Here is a 12,539-nt window from a genome sequence, read left to right as displayed (position 1 = left end):
CCCCAGGGAAACGACGCACACGTACCCGGCCGTCCACATGGCGCAACGGAAACGTGATTCATCGGACCAGACGACTTTCTTCCAATCACTCAAGGTCTGATTTCGATGCTCGCTTGCCTATTGTAGGCGCTGTCGCCGGTGAACCGTGGTTAGCATGGGCACTGTGAGCGGCCTGCGCCACGCAGCCCAATTTTCAGCAGGGTTCGATGTAATGTGCGTTGTGACACATTATTCCTATCACCAGCATTCCAATTACTGGCTAGTTGCGCCACAGTCGCCCTTCTGTTGCCACGTACTATCCTGGAGAGAGCCTTCGCTCACCTCGAGCATCGATGAGCCGTGGTCGTCCAACACCTCGCCAGCGGTTCGTGGGTCTTCCCTCCTCTGACCACTTTCCATCGGTACTAGCCACGGCTGACCGTGAGCACCCCACCAGCCGTGACGTTTCGGATATGCTCTGAGCCAGTTGTCCGGCCATTACAATTTGGCCTTTGTCAAACTCGCTTAAGGCTGCTGCCTTTCCCATCTGAAGAACAAGAGTAGCACTAATTGACGGAGCTCAGTATCAGGTGTTTTTTATACCGTGTCCCGACCCTCATAAGCACCGTCGTTCACTTGCAGTTGCTTAGATTTGCATAACGACTCGCTGGTCATAATGTTTTGGCTCATCGGTGTATGTGGATAATTATATGTACAACTAATATTTGAATATTTGTATGTGCACCCTCTGGTCAACAGCCGTAAGCGGGTGTCTCTTAGGAGAAAATAAAGATGATGATAATAACAATAAAGTAAGTTGGCGAATGCGTGCTGTCACTGCGGCCATCGATACGGTAGAACGTTCAGTGATTTCCCTAATAGTTTGTATTGGTGTAGTTTCCAATAACGCAAGTGCGGATGTACTATCGGCATGCTTTAATGTAATATATATTTTAATTGGAGTCATCTATGTTATTTGTATTTTAATGAATAACTTTTAAAAATAAAGAAAGTAGGAGGAAAACTTGTATTACAAACAAATTAATGTGATTTATTCATGGAATCTTATTTCTCTCTCAAGCATGCACTATCGGACAAACCAGAATTGCGCGAATTTGACCCTGAAAAGACATCTGTACAACCATATCAAGATCAGGAATACCAGGATGTGTATTATGTAGCCGAAAGTTTCGATGATGCCAAAGAAAAATTCAGGTAAAGCAATAACAAACCAATAATATCAAGTTTAATAAAAATACACTATCCAGTCAAAACATTATGGCCATCCCCGTGTTTCAGCAATCAGTGATTCCTCTCCGCCTGGTGGCATACATGTCGCGGTGAGAAGTGGTAAATTGGGTACTGCAGGCTCGTGACATTGAAGTATTTAATCGACGTGCAAAGGTCGTGATATGACGAACTTAAAAAAAAAAAAAAAAAAAAATGATTGTTGGGTACCGTTTGAAGGGTGGCACTCTTACGGAAACTGCGAATCTATTGAGCTGTTCGCGCATTGGACTATTAACGAATGGGGGGGGGGGGAATTGCTTTTCGTTAAATCGCTTTTCTTGCTATGCCGTGTGGACGGTAAGGCGACAAACCAAACTGCGGAGAGAAGTCATTTTTTTTTTATCCTGGACCAACTGTCGATGCTGTTGGACCAGGGCAAAAAAAAAAAAAAAAAAAAAACCGCGTGTAATAGTGGTATCGTCATCATCCTTCCCACATCTGTTTTTCCCGTCATGAAAATCCGTCCTGAGAGTTGAGTTGTTACATACTAGCAGCAGGCGTGGTGAAGGCAATAGGCGCATTATTCATATAAATAAATCTTTAATTATCCTACAAAAATAAAGTGGTAAGTAACAAATTCCCTTCACGGCGGTAAATGCCAGGGGATGATGCTAACGTTCTTAAAAACGGACCCTATTTTACAAATTGAGCAGTTAATTGCATTGTTAAGGTATCAATTTGATTTATTTTTGAAGTGAAAACATCTTTAGCGGCACCTAACAATGGAATGTAACGGAAATGCAAATGCTGTGGTCAAATATTTGTATTGTTGCAATCATACTAAGGAAGTATGATTGTGACGTCATACTATTCTACAAATGGATTTATCTAACCTCTTCCAAGTCAAGGATGTTTTCACATAAAACACCTTTCGTGAGTACAGGGTACACACGCTTTAATTTTTTGTAGATTACAGTTTTCAGGAAATACCTGAGAAGGAAAGTTGTTCCAGAAAACAAAAGCTTAAGGGTTAAACGAGGAAGAAGAAAGTTGATTCTGTAAGTTTGAAGTTGGACAGTAAGTGGATGTTGACTGGTTGCGGCACGTTTTCGAACTGGTTTGGAAGACAGTGTGGAAATCAGAGATGCCAGTTCAGAAGAACAGTGCCCCCCATGGAAGTATCTATAGAAAAGGCATGCATCAGAAACAGAATGTCTACGAGACAGAGATGGGTCATTAATTAATTCATTGCCCTCTTTTGGAATCTAAAAGCAGGTTTTAGGGGGCGCCCACCCGAGATGTGTGAAAAATGAACGAAAAAAGAAAACCCAGTTTGTAGACGCAGAAGAAGCGACGTGTTTGATGTACTTATGCTGCAGAGAGAGAAAAGTCAGGATAATCTCTACTAAAGTTGTTGTTTTGGTTTTTAGGAGCATTAGCAACTAAGGCCATATTGCTCCGAGAATATGCGGTTATCATTCCCTGACCTTTCCGCATCCTCCGTATTTGGTGGTGACGGGCTCGAACCCCGGTCTAATCAAGAAGCGTGTGCTACGCACTGCTGCTCCTTCCCACCTGGCTACGGAGGCACCCACTACTCTCTACTACTAAAGAGGTGTTCTTGTCTAGAAATCTAAGTGTCATCGAAGATAAGCATGGTAACAGTAAAATTCTTGTTTTGGGAGATATAAGACAGGACTGAGTTTTAGAAGGATTGAAATTAACTAAGTTATCTTTGTTCAAACCAGGTTGTAAAAAAAAAATAATAATAAAATAAAATAATATATATACATACAGTAAGCAATCCATAAGCCGGGGGCCTGTTTAAAAGACCTTTATGCCAAACTCGATCAAAAGCAGCAAATATTTCATGAGCAGCTGCTTGAGTTTCACCAAATCTTTTCATAGAATTATTACGAAGATGACTGACACAACCCAAAATATCACTATAAAAACCCCGCAAGCTGCACGGTGCTATACCTCGTCCGTGACACAGTCTGACCCACGTACGTTCTGATATATCACCGTTGAACTGTGCAGCCCAACAGGGCGGTCACAAACAAAGAAATCACAGCATAGTTCTTTGCCTTCGGCCTCAGGAGCATTCTCAGTATCAGAACCATCCTCAGTATCCTGCTGTGTGTGTGAACACTCCAGCTGGAGCAGTATCACTGGTAAGTTCGGTATCAATTATCGCACTGTTTACCAAATTCTCTCACTAAATGGAGAGGGAAAGCGCGTGCGCGCAGTCCCTCGGTATTTAACTACGTACTGTATGGCACGTTCAGGAGAATCTGACAAAGCGGTCAATTCCTAGTATTAAAAAAAAAAAAAGTCTGCTATCCAACAAGTAGTAACAAATTATCCAAGTTTCCTCATTCATAAAGTGATTTTGAAAAATTTTCCTGAATAATTTATTTATTCCTTTAAAAAAAAAAAAAAAACACCCACACATGCAAAACAGGGTAAAACCTCCACAACACTTCTTTTATAAATATACAATCTTACGTTGTTGTTGTTGTTTGGTTTTTAGGAGCATTAGCAACTAAGGCCATATTGCTCCGGGAAATGCGGTGGTCATTCCCTGACCTTTCCGCATCCTCCATATTTGGTGGTGACGGGCTCGAACCCCGGTCTAATCAAGAAGCGTGTGCTATGCACTGCTGCTCCTTCCCACCTGGCTACGGAGTCGCCACACAATCTTACGTAGAAAGTATTTTAAATAACTAAATGAATTATACAAAGCGTCACAGTAATATCAAATTTAAAAAGATTAAAAACACTAAATTTCCAAGTCTAATTACACTGAAAAGTGATTTCACTGATTTAAAAAAAAAACTCATTCTATGGTAAAAATGGATCCACATTATTTACAGTATTGATTCAAAAATCTGTTGCGGGGTCGAATGCAGAAATTTAAAATGGTGGGGTTTGGCTTGTTAACGGAGGACGGGGATGGTAAGAAATGTAAGGCAGCATTTCGTTATTTAAAACGTCTTATCTGAAATTTTATATACGAATCAAACTCCTGAGAATTATTCACTGTTCTAAAGATATTTAGATTCATGTAACTAATTAAAGGAATTTGAGCTATGATATTCTGAAGAAGTATAATTATTAAAAACTCTCCCTTTAAAAGACAATATGGAGTGCATCCAATACTTTGACTAAATATCGGATGTACGCATACTTTCTACATCCTGCTTTTCTTATTCTAAGGAGGCCACATGCTGTCTCTGTGAATGTAAATTGGAAGAATAAATCACAAAATACAGTACTAGCAATTACCGTATGCAACTGCAATGCGTGCATGCTCATTGTGCCACTAATAGCAACGTAATTATCGCCAGTTCAAAACGCCGATGCACGCCCAGATTTAGTTGCTGATACATCTAAAGTCAAATAAATATGACAACACCGCAAGCAAAACCAAAAGAATTCTGCAATATTCTGAACGTCCACCTTTAAGAAGAAAAAACCATATCCTGATAGTAAAAAGATTCCCTTCTTACTTCCGCTGTTTCGCGATTTACATCTAATACAACATATGTGACAAATACGATAATAATACCGGACTTGGAAACACATTACACCTTTGATAAACTCAAATGGATTACTCCGAAACTGCCACCATGGCCGTTAGGTTCAATAACATCAATGCAAATTAATCTACATTGACATAAAGACAAATGTTCGATCGTATGTGTTAGCTCTCAATTACAATTTTTTCATATGCGATTAAAAACCTCATTCTTAATTAATTACCTGTTTTAATTATCTAATATTAAAAAGTGAAAGGCTACTAGGACTTACCTCAGATTGCTGAGTAAACCTTTTCGAGAAAAACATCACGGGGAAAGTTGGGACGAATAAATCAAATAACTCCATAACGAACCAGTTCAGTGCGAAACTACGAATCAAACCAAAAATTAAAAAAAAATCAATAGCAAAGTACAATATTTCCTAATAAACGATAACGCTGTATTCATTTATATGGACTAAATATTAATAACTACAAAAATCAAGACAGACATTAAGAAGAAAGAGGTAGAGAACACTGGGAAAAATGCTAATGTAGTTATTCCGAAGGAACCACTGTTCTTTGGAGGGGAGGATTGTCAATATACAACGATTACTAGATTCTTTTATATCTAAAAAATAATAAGCAAGAGGCATGATTACTAGACAGTGTATAATTCTGGAGTTTAATTGGGCTTTATGGAAATGGGATTTCGAAAGTAAACAGATTTAAGTAAGCGAAATGGCGTTCTATTATTATTAAACATGGTATATAATATCTAGGGGATTTTAAAATGCTTACAAATCTTTTATTTCTTTAAAAAATTTTATTAAAAAGCTGTCAACGGCAGAATATTTAAAAAACTTTTCTAATGCGTTTCTTTTTAAATTTCAGCTGAATGACAGCTCCTAAGCGTGCAGCGGAAGCCTAAACTTGTAGCCCCTCATGAGGTTTGTGTGTGGTGGGGGGGGGGGGGATAAGTAGTAAAAGTGAAACAGTGATGGAGTCTGAAATTGGAGTTAATGCTGCTGACTGCACGAACAATAAAGAGCTGCCCCAAACAGTTACCGTTGCAGACAAGAAACCAGGAAGACTATCAATTTCTTGAACTTTTGATAGTCTTCTACTTAACAACAGACTGTGTGTGTGTGTGTGTGTGTGTATATATATATGTTTACAAGATTCAACAAATGCAGGTTTCGTGAAAATAACATCCGATGTAGTGGAGATAATTCTGAAAAAAAAAAAAAAAAAAAAAAAAACAATTCTCGCCGTTCAAAGTCACGTTTTTGATATGTAACAAACAATCTTTAGCAGTAGGCGGTGACACATGGGCGAAATTTGTATTTTTTATCACTATCATTTTTATTTTAGATTGGCATGAACATGGCCATAGTTTGGAGAACATTATGGAGTAATTATGCATTCTTTAGATTGCTGGTTTTTTCCAGTTTGGTGTGAAAAGGCTCAGGGTGTGCAAAGATGGCATGGCAGTTTGGTGTGGTATGGTATGGTATTTACAAAGGTTGCTGGACTTTTCATCTTTCAAGACATAATCGATGCTGCAAGAGAATTTGAGATAAGAGCCAGAGTAAGAGCAGTCGTCTTTCATCGGGATAACACCGAATCTCTTCGCTTTATGTAGGACAGTGCGCCACTCAATCTGATGTTGTGTAAGAGTGGTTGCACTTGACTTTCTCGGCAGGTGGATTAAAATACATTATGTGTATGAAACCTCCCCCGGAATCTTGACTTAATCGTATATGGCTTCTGTTTGTTGTTTGTTATTTGGTTTTTAGGAGCATTAGTAACTAAGGCCATATTGCTCCGGGTATATGTGGTGGTCATTCCCTGACCTTTCCGCATCCTCCGTATTTGGTGGTCACGGGCTCGATTCCCGGTCTAATCAAGAAGCGTGTGCTATGCACTGTTGCTCCTGCCCACCTGGCTATGGAGGCGCCATGTGGCTTCTTCCTATGGAATGGGTAAAGCAAGTGTATCATTCTCCAGATAGGCTACTCGTGAGTTTGCAGGGCGTCCAATCACGCCACTGCTCATAAGTTGTGGACACATATAAAATCTCGAATTTAATGTTATACTTGAACTGCCATTTTTCTGTACATCGAATGATGTTAAACATTATTCAATATTTAACATCCAGTAATGTTTTAGCTTCATTTTATATTTTCAAAGCAAGAAATTAATCATCAATTTTAACAAACTTCTTGCAACTTTAATTAGCTTTTAATTACTTAAATTTATGTAGCTACAAACTAATCAATACAACTATAAATTAACTAATTAATATAACTACAAAACTTAGCATATACAGTATGCAGAAACTCTTCGTAGAATCACAGTAGTAGAGAAAACGACATTGCTGATCATGGGACCTAGTTTCAAATCCAATATTTAGCGAATAAAACAGCTGGTGTGCGTTACTTAACAACCTGTGTGTGTGTGTGTGTGTGTATATATATATATATCCTTGAAAATGTATCGAATATACGATAGTTGAATAGAACAATCCCTAAGACTGCTGAGTAAATACCACACCAATTCTAACCTACATATATAGGTGGTAGATGGTTATAAAGCCCTTAACTATTTTTAAAAACTAACAAGTTGGGTAATATATTGCCTTACATTTAAGGGCACGTTCCATTATCAAATAACACCCTAATTTACATTCCGTATTCAAGGAGTGTATACCAAAACCTCACCACTTAATGGTCAAAACGTGTTGGATATCCATGAAGTAGATTTTGTAATGGGGGAGGGTGGGTTAACCTATTGACCTGACATTTAGTATAGAGATCCAAAAGAATGTTATTTAAAAAACGTTTGATCGAAACTGCTCTTTTGACTTTATCGCAATGTTTCTTGGGGAGAAAGGCAATGGAATTGGACCTAAAAGTTTCCTAGGAATCAACAGTAGTTTCAATATTTAGTGTCGATCCAACTTTTTCTTATCAAGTAATGCCCCAAACATACTTTCATTTATACCGGATGTTTCTAAATTACACGACAAAATCATAGGATTAATTCTAGGTTCCAAAAGAAATAAAATAAGTTCATATAAACATGTGTTCGATTCTGAACGGTTGCAGGGCTATGGCTATTTGAATTTTACGAAATGACTATGGAGTTCTGAATGGTCAAAATATGAATATAATAAATACATAAGAATAATTAAACACATGCGTTGCAAATAAATATCTTACTAGGTACGTGTCAAGGCATTCTTATTTTTTTTCATTATTTTATATATTTTTTAAAATTTTTAGCATTCAGTTATCCGTGGCCTTTTTTAAATTTATTATTATTATTTTTTCTGCATTTAATAGCTCAGTAACAGCTCAGAGATGACACATTTATATGAATTTTGTTTACCTGTTTCAGCATGTAACCAGTTTTTCAGTGTGCGATAGAAACCTCTATATATACAGATTTCAGAAATTATCACAAATCTTTCTTCCCAAGGGTTAACAGTACATACCCAACAAATCTGGCGTCGATCTTTTTCCTTATCGAGTAATCTCCAACCATCCAAAATATACTTCCATTTATATACAGAGATAACTTGAAATTTTAGAAAAAATGCCGAAATTATATTAGTTCGATTTTAATGAAATTTGGGATGGATGGCTCAAGAAATTTTTCTAAAAGATCTAAATATAAAATTCCGTGACAACCCATCCACTGGGAGTTCAGCTGTTATATACGAGCTGACAGACGATCATGAGGGTTGTTGTTGTTATTTGGTTTTTAGGAGCATTAGCAACTAAGGCCATATTGCTCCGTGGATATGCGGTGGTCATTCCCTGACCTTTCCGCATCCTCCGTATTTGGTGGTCACGGGCTTGAACCCCGATCTTGAGAGCTTAACGAATTTATGAATGCATTTAAAAACTGTAAAACGAATCATCACTGAAAAAAATAGTAATAATTACAATCCATCATAAAATTAAAGAATTTTTCTTTGAGAAGCAAAACAAAAAAAATTCTAATGTTCACTTCTAAAGAGACACGATTTACAAATTAAAACGTTACGCCTATGTATATAAAGAGGAAAGTAGCGTGTTGTGGTGTGAGAAAATTGGTAAAGTCAACAGACTGCTGCAAGAGCCAGTTTTCAACAGGCAAAGCTTTAAGAAAGTTTTGACTCCTGAAGCACTGATTCTAGGCCAGTTGATCCAACAAATGCTGAATCTCCAGATTTTCTCTGACCTTCATCTCTTCTTACTCTGTTTCCTTCCTTCGTCCGACTGTTCCTCGATTTTTTTATTTTTTTTTATTTTGCTGACCAGTGTCCTCAGAGGTGAGAATACGTGCTCTACCTCTCATCCCGTTTTTCATATCTGTTCCTCCTCCTTTTACTATCTTTCAACTTCCTGTTCTTCGGGCTGTCCTCCCTTCCATGCTATGGCAGGACTGAAAGCGATCCCGCCAGAGTTTTGATATTAAAGTGGCCCATCGTCTCATGGCTAGACCGGGAGTAAGATGGCCAACTTCCAAGTCATCATGGCTTCCTGGTTGCTAAAAGGCTAGTCATGAAACTGAACATGCACTTAACCACAGGCAATACACAACGTACGTGACTGGCTTAGCAGAGTACCTTATACACAAAGATTACTGCGGAAATGAGGGAAGCCTCGAGATTCGCAAAGATAAAAGGCACACAAGGATCCATGTGGGGGTCCATACTCCGACTACTTGAGGCTGCTCTGTGGGAATGAGGGAGGTGTTACTCGCCATTAGGCATGTGTATCTAATGACCACTCAATGCATCAATTCCTCTCCTCCATAAAAAAATATTCTAACTGGAATTGTACTTCTTGGGGGAAAAATAGTAGGAGGGAGGTATTAAGTTCGGACCAACCCTCATAGTCACTCCAGTGTGTAATAATGATCTCGCTGTTATTTTATTTTCCTAATAACGACGCTGTTTATTTAGCCAACTGCAATTGCAACCATTTTTGAGGTATAGTCATGAGCAAATCGTCAGGCAGGTCAAGGTCATTCAATGGCTCCGCATCGCACCCACGCTACAGCGATACCCCTTGTCATCGGAAAACTGTTGGCCTAAAAACAACAACGCTTTTTCAGGAGTCGGTATCACGAATTATGTGGGCGAATGGTATACGGAATTAGAGAGAAGAGGGGAGCCGGTGCATGGACTTCAGCCGCCTGTTGATTTTCTTTTAACTATAGTGTACCAGCCAAGCATTTACATTCCTGAAGATTGAATTTATTAACTCAAACGATGAAATTAAAATATATGTTTGTAGCTAAATGCATAGAATGATGATTAAGTTTATCGCGGTACTGATAACATATAAGTTCTTTAAAACTATTTTTGTATCTATTGCAGGAGGTATCTCTCAAAATATCTTCCACGGCCCTACGAAGTGTACTACAATCCATTCACGCAATCTGTCCACGTGCTCGATTCCATGGATAAACTTCAAGAACTTGCGGAAAGCATAAAGACAGACACAATCCGGCTCACTAGTGCAATAACTCGTCTGAAAGTGCACTGAATATGGGATCTCGTATCACATATCGATGGATGATCTTTGTGGAATATGTAGCGAGTTCGTGGTTGCCTAGATTTCACTTAGGGACGTGAGACTTGAGCGCATTCAGAAATTATATCGACGGTTTCTGTCATTATGGATATTATGTTTTCTTGTCAGCATATAACTTTCGCAGTTTCATTGAGAGCCACATAAAAGGTTAATCTTAGTTGTAATTAGCACGTTTCAGACAATGCTCTTTAATTGGTTATTAACGAAGTATTTGAAACTCGGATCCCTATAATGTGAGGATACATACACTACTTCAAGCCAGAAAATCGCTGCACATGGGACATATTAGCTCACTTTAGTAAATTACCATAATGGCGATTTTCAAATTACTATATTATGTTTTTTTTTTAATCATTCATAAGGCTTTTTCCCGTCCCTACTTTTCAAAGTGGCAAGGACTCGCCAAATAAAACAATTTTTAGCCCCATTTCCCTTTACTTTCCACCATATTTTATCCATTATACTTTGAAAAATCACTTGAATTTCTAAAGCACATCGATATTTGTCACTGCTTAAAATATATTGCATGGATGCATTATACACCTTTATTTGTTTAAAATAACTGTAGCAAAGGAAGAAAAAAAAACAAAAAAAACAGGCGCCTCAAGGCACTTGGCCATAGCGTTATTACGGAGCGAGAAGCCAATTGTCGAGTGACCTTGAGGCACCAGTTTTTTTCTCCTTGCTTTTTATTTTTTTAGAGAGAGAACTTTGGATACATCTTAACCCTTGCTCACTGTCAGCTTAGCATCTAATGCCAAGAATAACGGGTTGTAAGATAGTCTCAAACGGAATGGTAATTAGCAAAGTAGGATTATTGATAGTGCTGTAATCATTCATAAGAGCGAATCTTACATACATATTTTGTAAGCGTAAGGCAGCTAGTTGAATAGTTCAGGCTTCAGAATCTTACGCGGTCTTTCTTTGTTCACGAGCAGAACCTACTCTAAGGCCTGCTGCCGAACTTTGCATAATTATTTCATAAGGTGATATAAGTTTATATTGAATATTCAGTAAGGACCAAAAGTCAAGACAACTTAAAAACAAAACAAACAACTGTCGGTTATACAGTACACCATATTGAAACTTTCAATAGCGTTAGGAAGCAGCGAGTTTTCCGCTACCAAACTTGCGTTGTGTGGAGATTTTTGAATCATTCATAGGGCTTTTGAACTGTGGAGATTTTTGAATCATTCATAAGGCACAATTATCTTATACCTTATAAATGTGACGATGGTATTCCTTATATGAAGACTGTTAATCAATGAATTTTCTCTTTGGCAATGAATTTAACACAACTTAAAAGAATATACAAATGTCTAGAGAAGGTGTTCCAATAGTGAATATTGTGAATAATACAGTAAATAAATTATTTCGTAGTCAAAAATAAAGCTCTCTAAATATAGCAGGCCAACAAATACACGTACAACGAAGTTGTTGAAGCTTAGGTGGGCCGGCACCTAAATTATCCTCAACATAATCGTATACAACAGTTTCATTACAACAGGCTACGTTAGGAAAAATTTCGAAACAAGTGATATGATAGCATCAGAATCCAAACTTTATTAAAAAAAAAAAAAAAAAAAAAATCACTTTCAAAATTTACATGACGTACAGTATGAATAACGATAGCTTTCAATCATGATTAGGAGAGACCAATAAGAGGCACACAACATGGAATTTTATTATCATTGCATAACCTAATAATATCATAGCTTGAGTTCGATTGATATACCGACAAATTAAGTCTACTTCCGCTCGCTGATACTTCCACGCTACTGAAAGTTTTCCGTGGTTGTGTATAGATGAAACTTTCCGAAAACTGAATAAAACCCCACTATACATATTTATGCTTATGTTATGTACAAACATGCTAAACGAAAGCATTAAAGAAACCGTTCAACATGACCACAACTAACAGTGATTGACTTGTCCTGACTTTCGGTAATAGTTAATAAATAATTAATTAAATTTAATATATAATAATATAATGTTACACATTAGATATAACAAGTAATTCATTATTTTTAATATATTAAAATATATTTTAAATATTGTAAAAGCTTAATAGTAGTTGAGTTATTTTAAAATGAAATGGCTAAATCACTAGACACCTTTATCGTGCTGTTTTCCGTAAATTAAGAAACTTTAATGATCATGATGGTTTAGGGAAAGGTTAAGAACGGAAGATGCCTCAACGATTTGCGTTTGCAATATGC

General features: G+C 37.5%; 1 protein-coding gene across 2 annotated transcripts in view; it reads left to right on the top strand.

The window, feature by feature from the left end:
* The window catches only part of ple (tyrosine hydroxylase ple), a 245,422-nt gene extending 234,665 nt beyond the window's left edge, over positions 1-10,757 (top strand). For both annotated transcript variants that reach the window (XM_090383463.1, XM_090383464.1), the window contains exons 12-13: positions 1,061-1,194; positions 10,104-10,757. In XM_090383463.1, the coding sequence (XP_090239589.1) occupies positions 1,061-1,194; positions 10,104-10,272 (303 nt within the window). In that variant the 3' untranslated portion in view covers positions 10,273-10,757. The remainder of the gene's footprint in view (positions 1-1,060; positions 1,195-10,103) is intronic.
* Positions 10,758-12,539: the final 1,782 nt, after the last annotated feature.

Source organism: Mastigoproctus giganteus, chromosome 10, assembly GCF_048544385.1.
Source record: "Mastigoproctus giganteus isolate SK-2022 chromosome 10, ASM4854438v1, whole genome shotgun sequence".
NCBI lineage: Eukaryota > Metazoa > Arthropoda > Arachnida > Uropygi > Thelyphonidae > Mastigoproctus > Mastigoproctus giganteus.
Note: the sequence above shows the minus strand (reverse complement) of the source record. Positions and strands in the feature narration are given on the sequence as shown.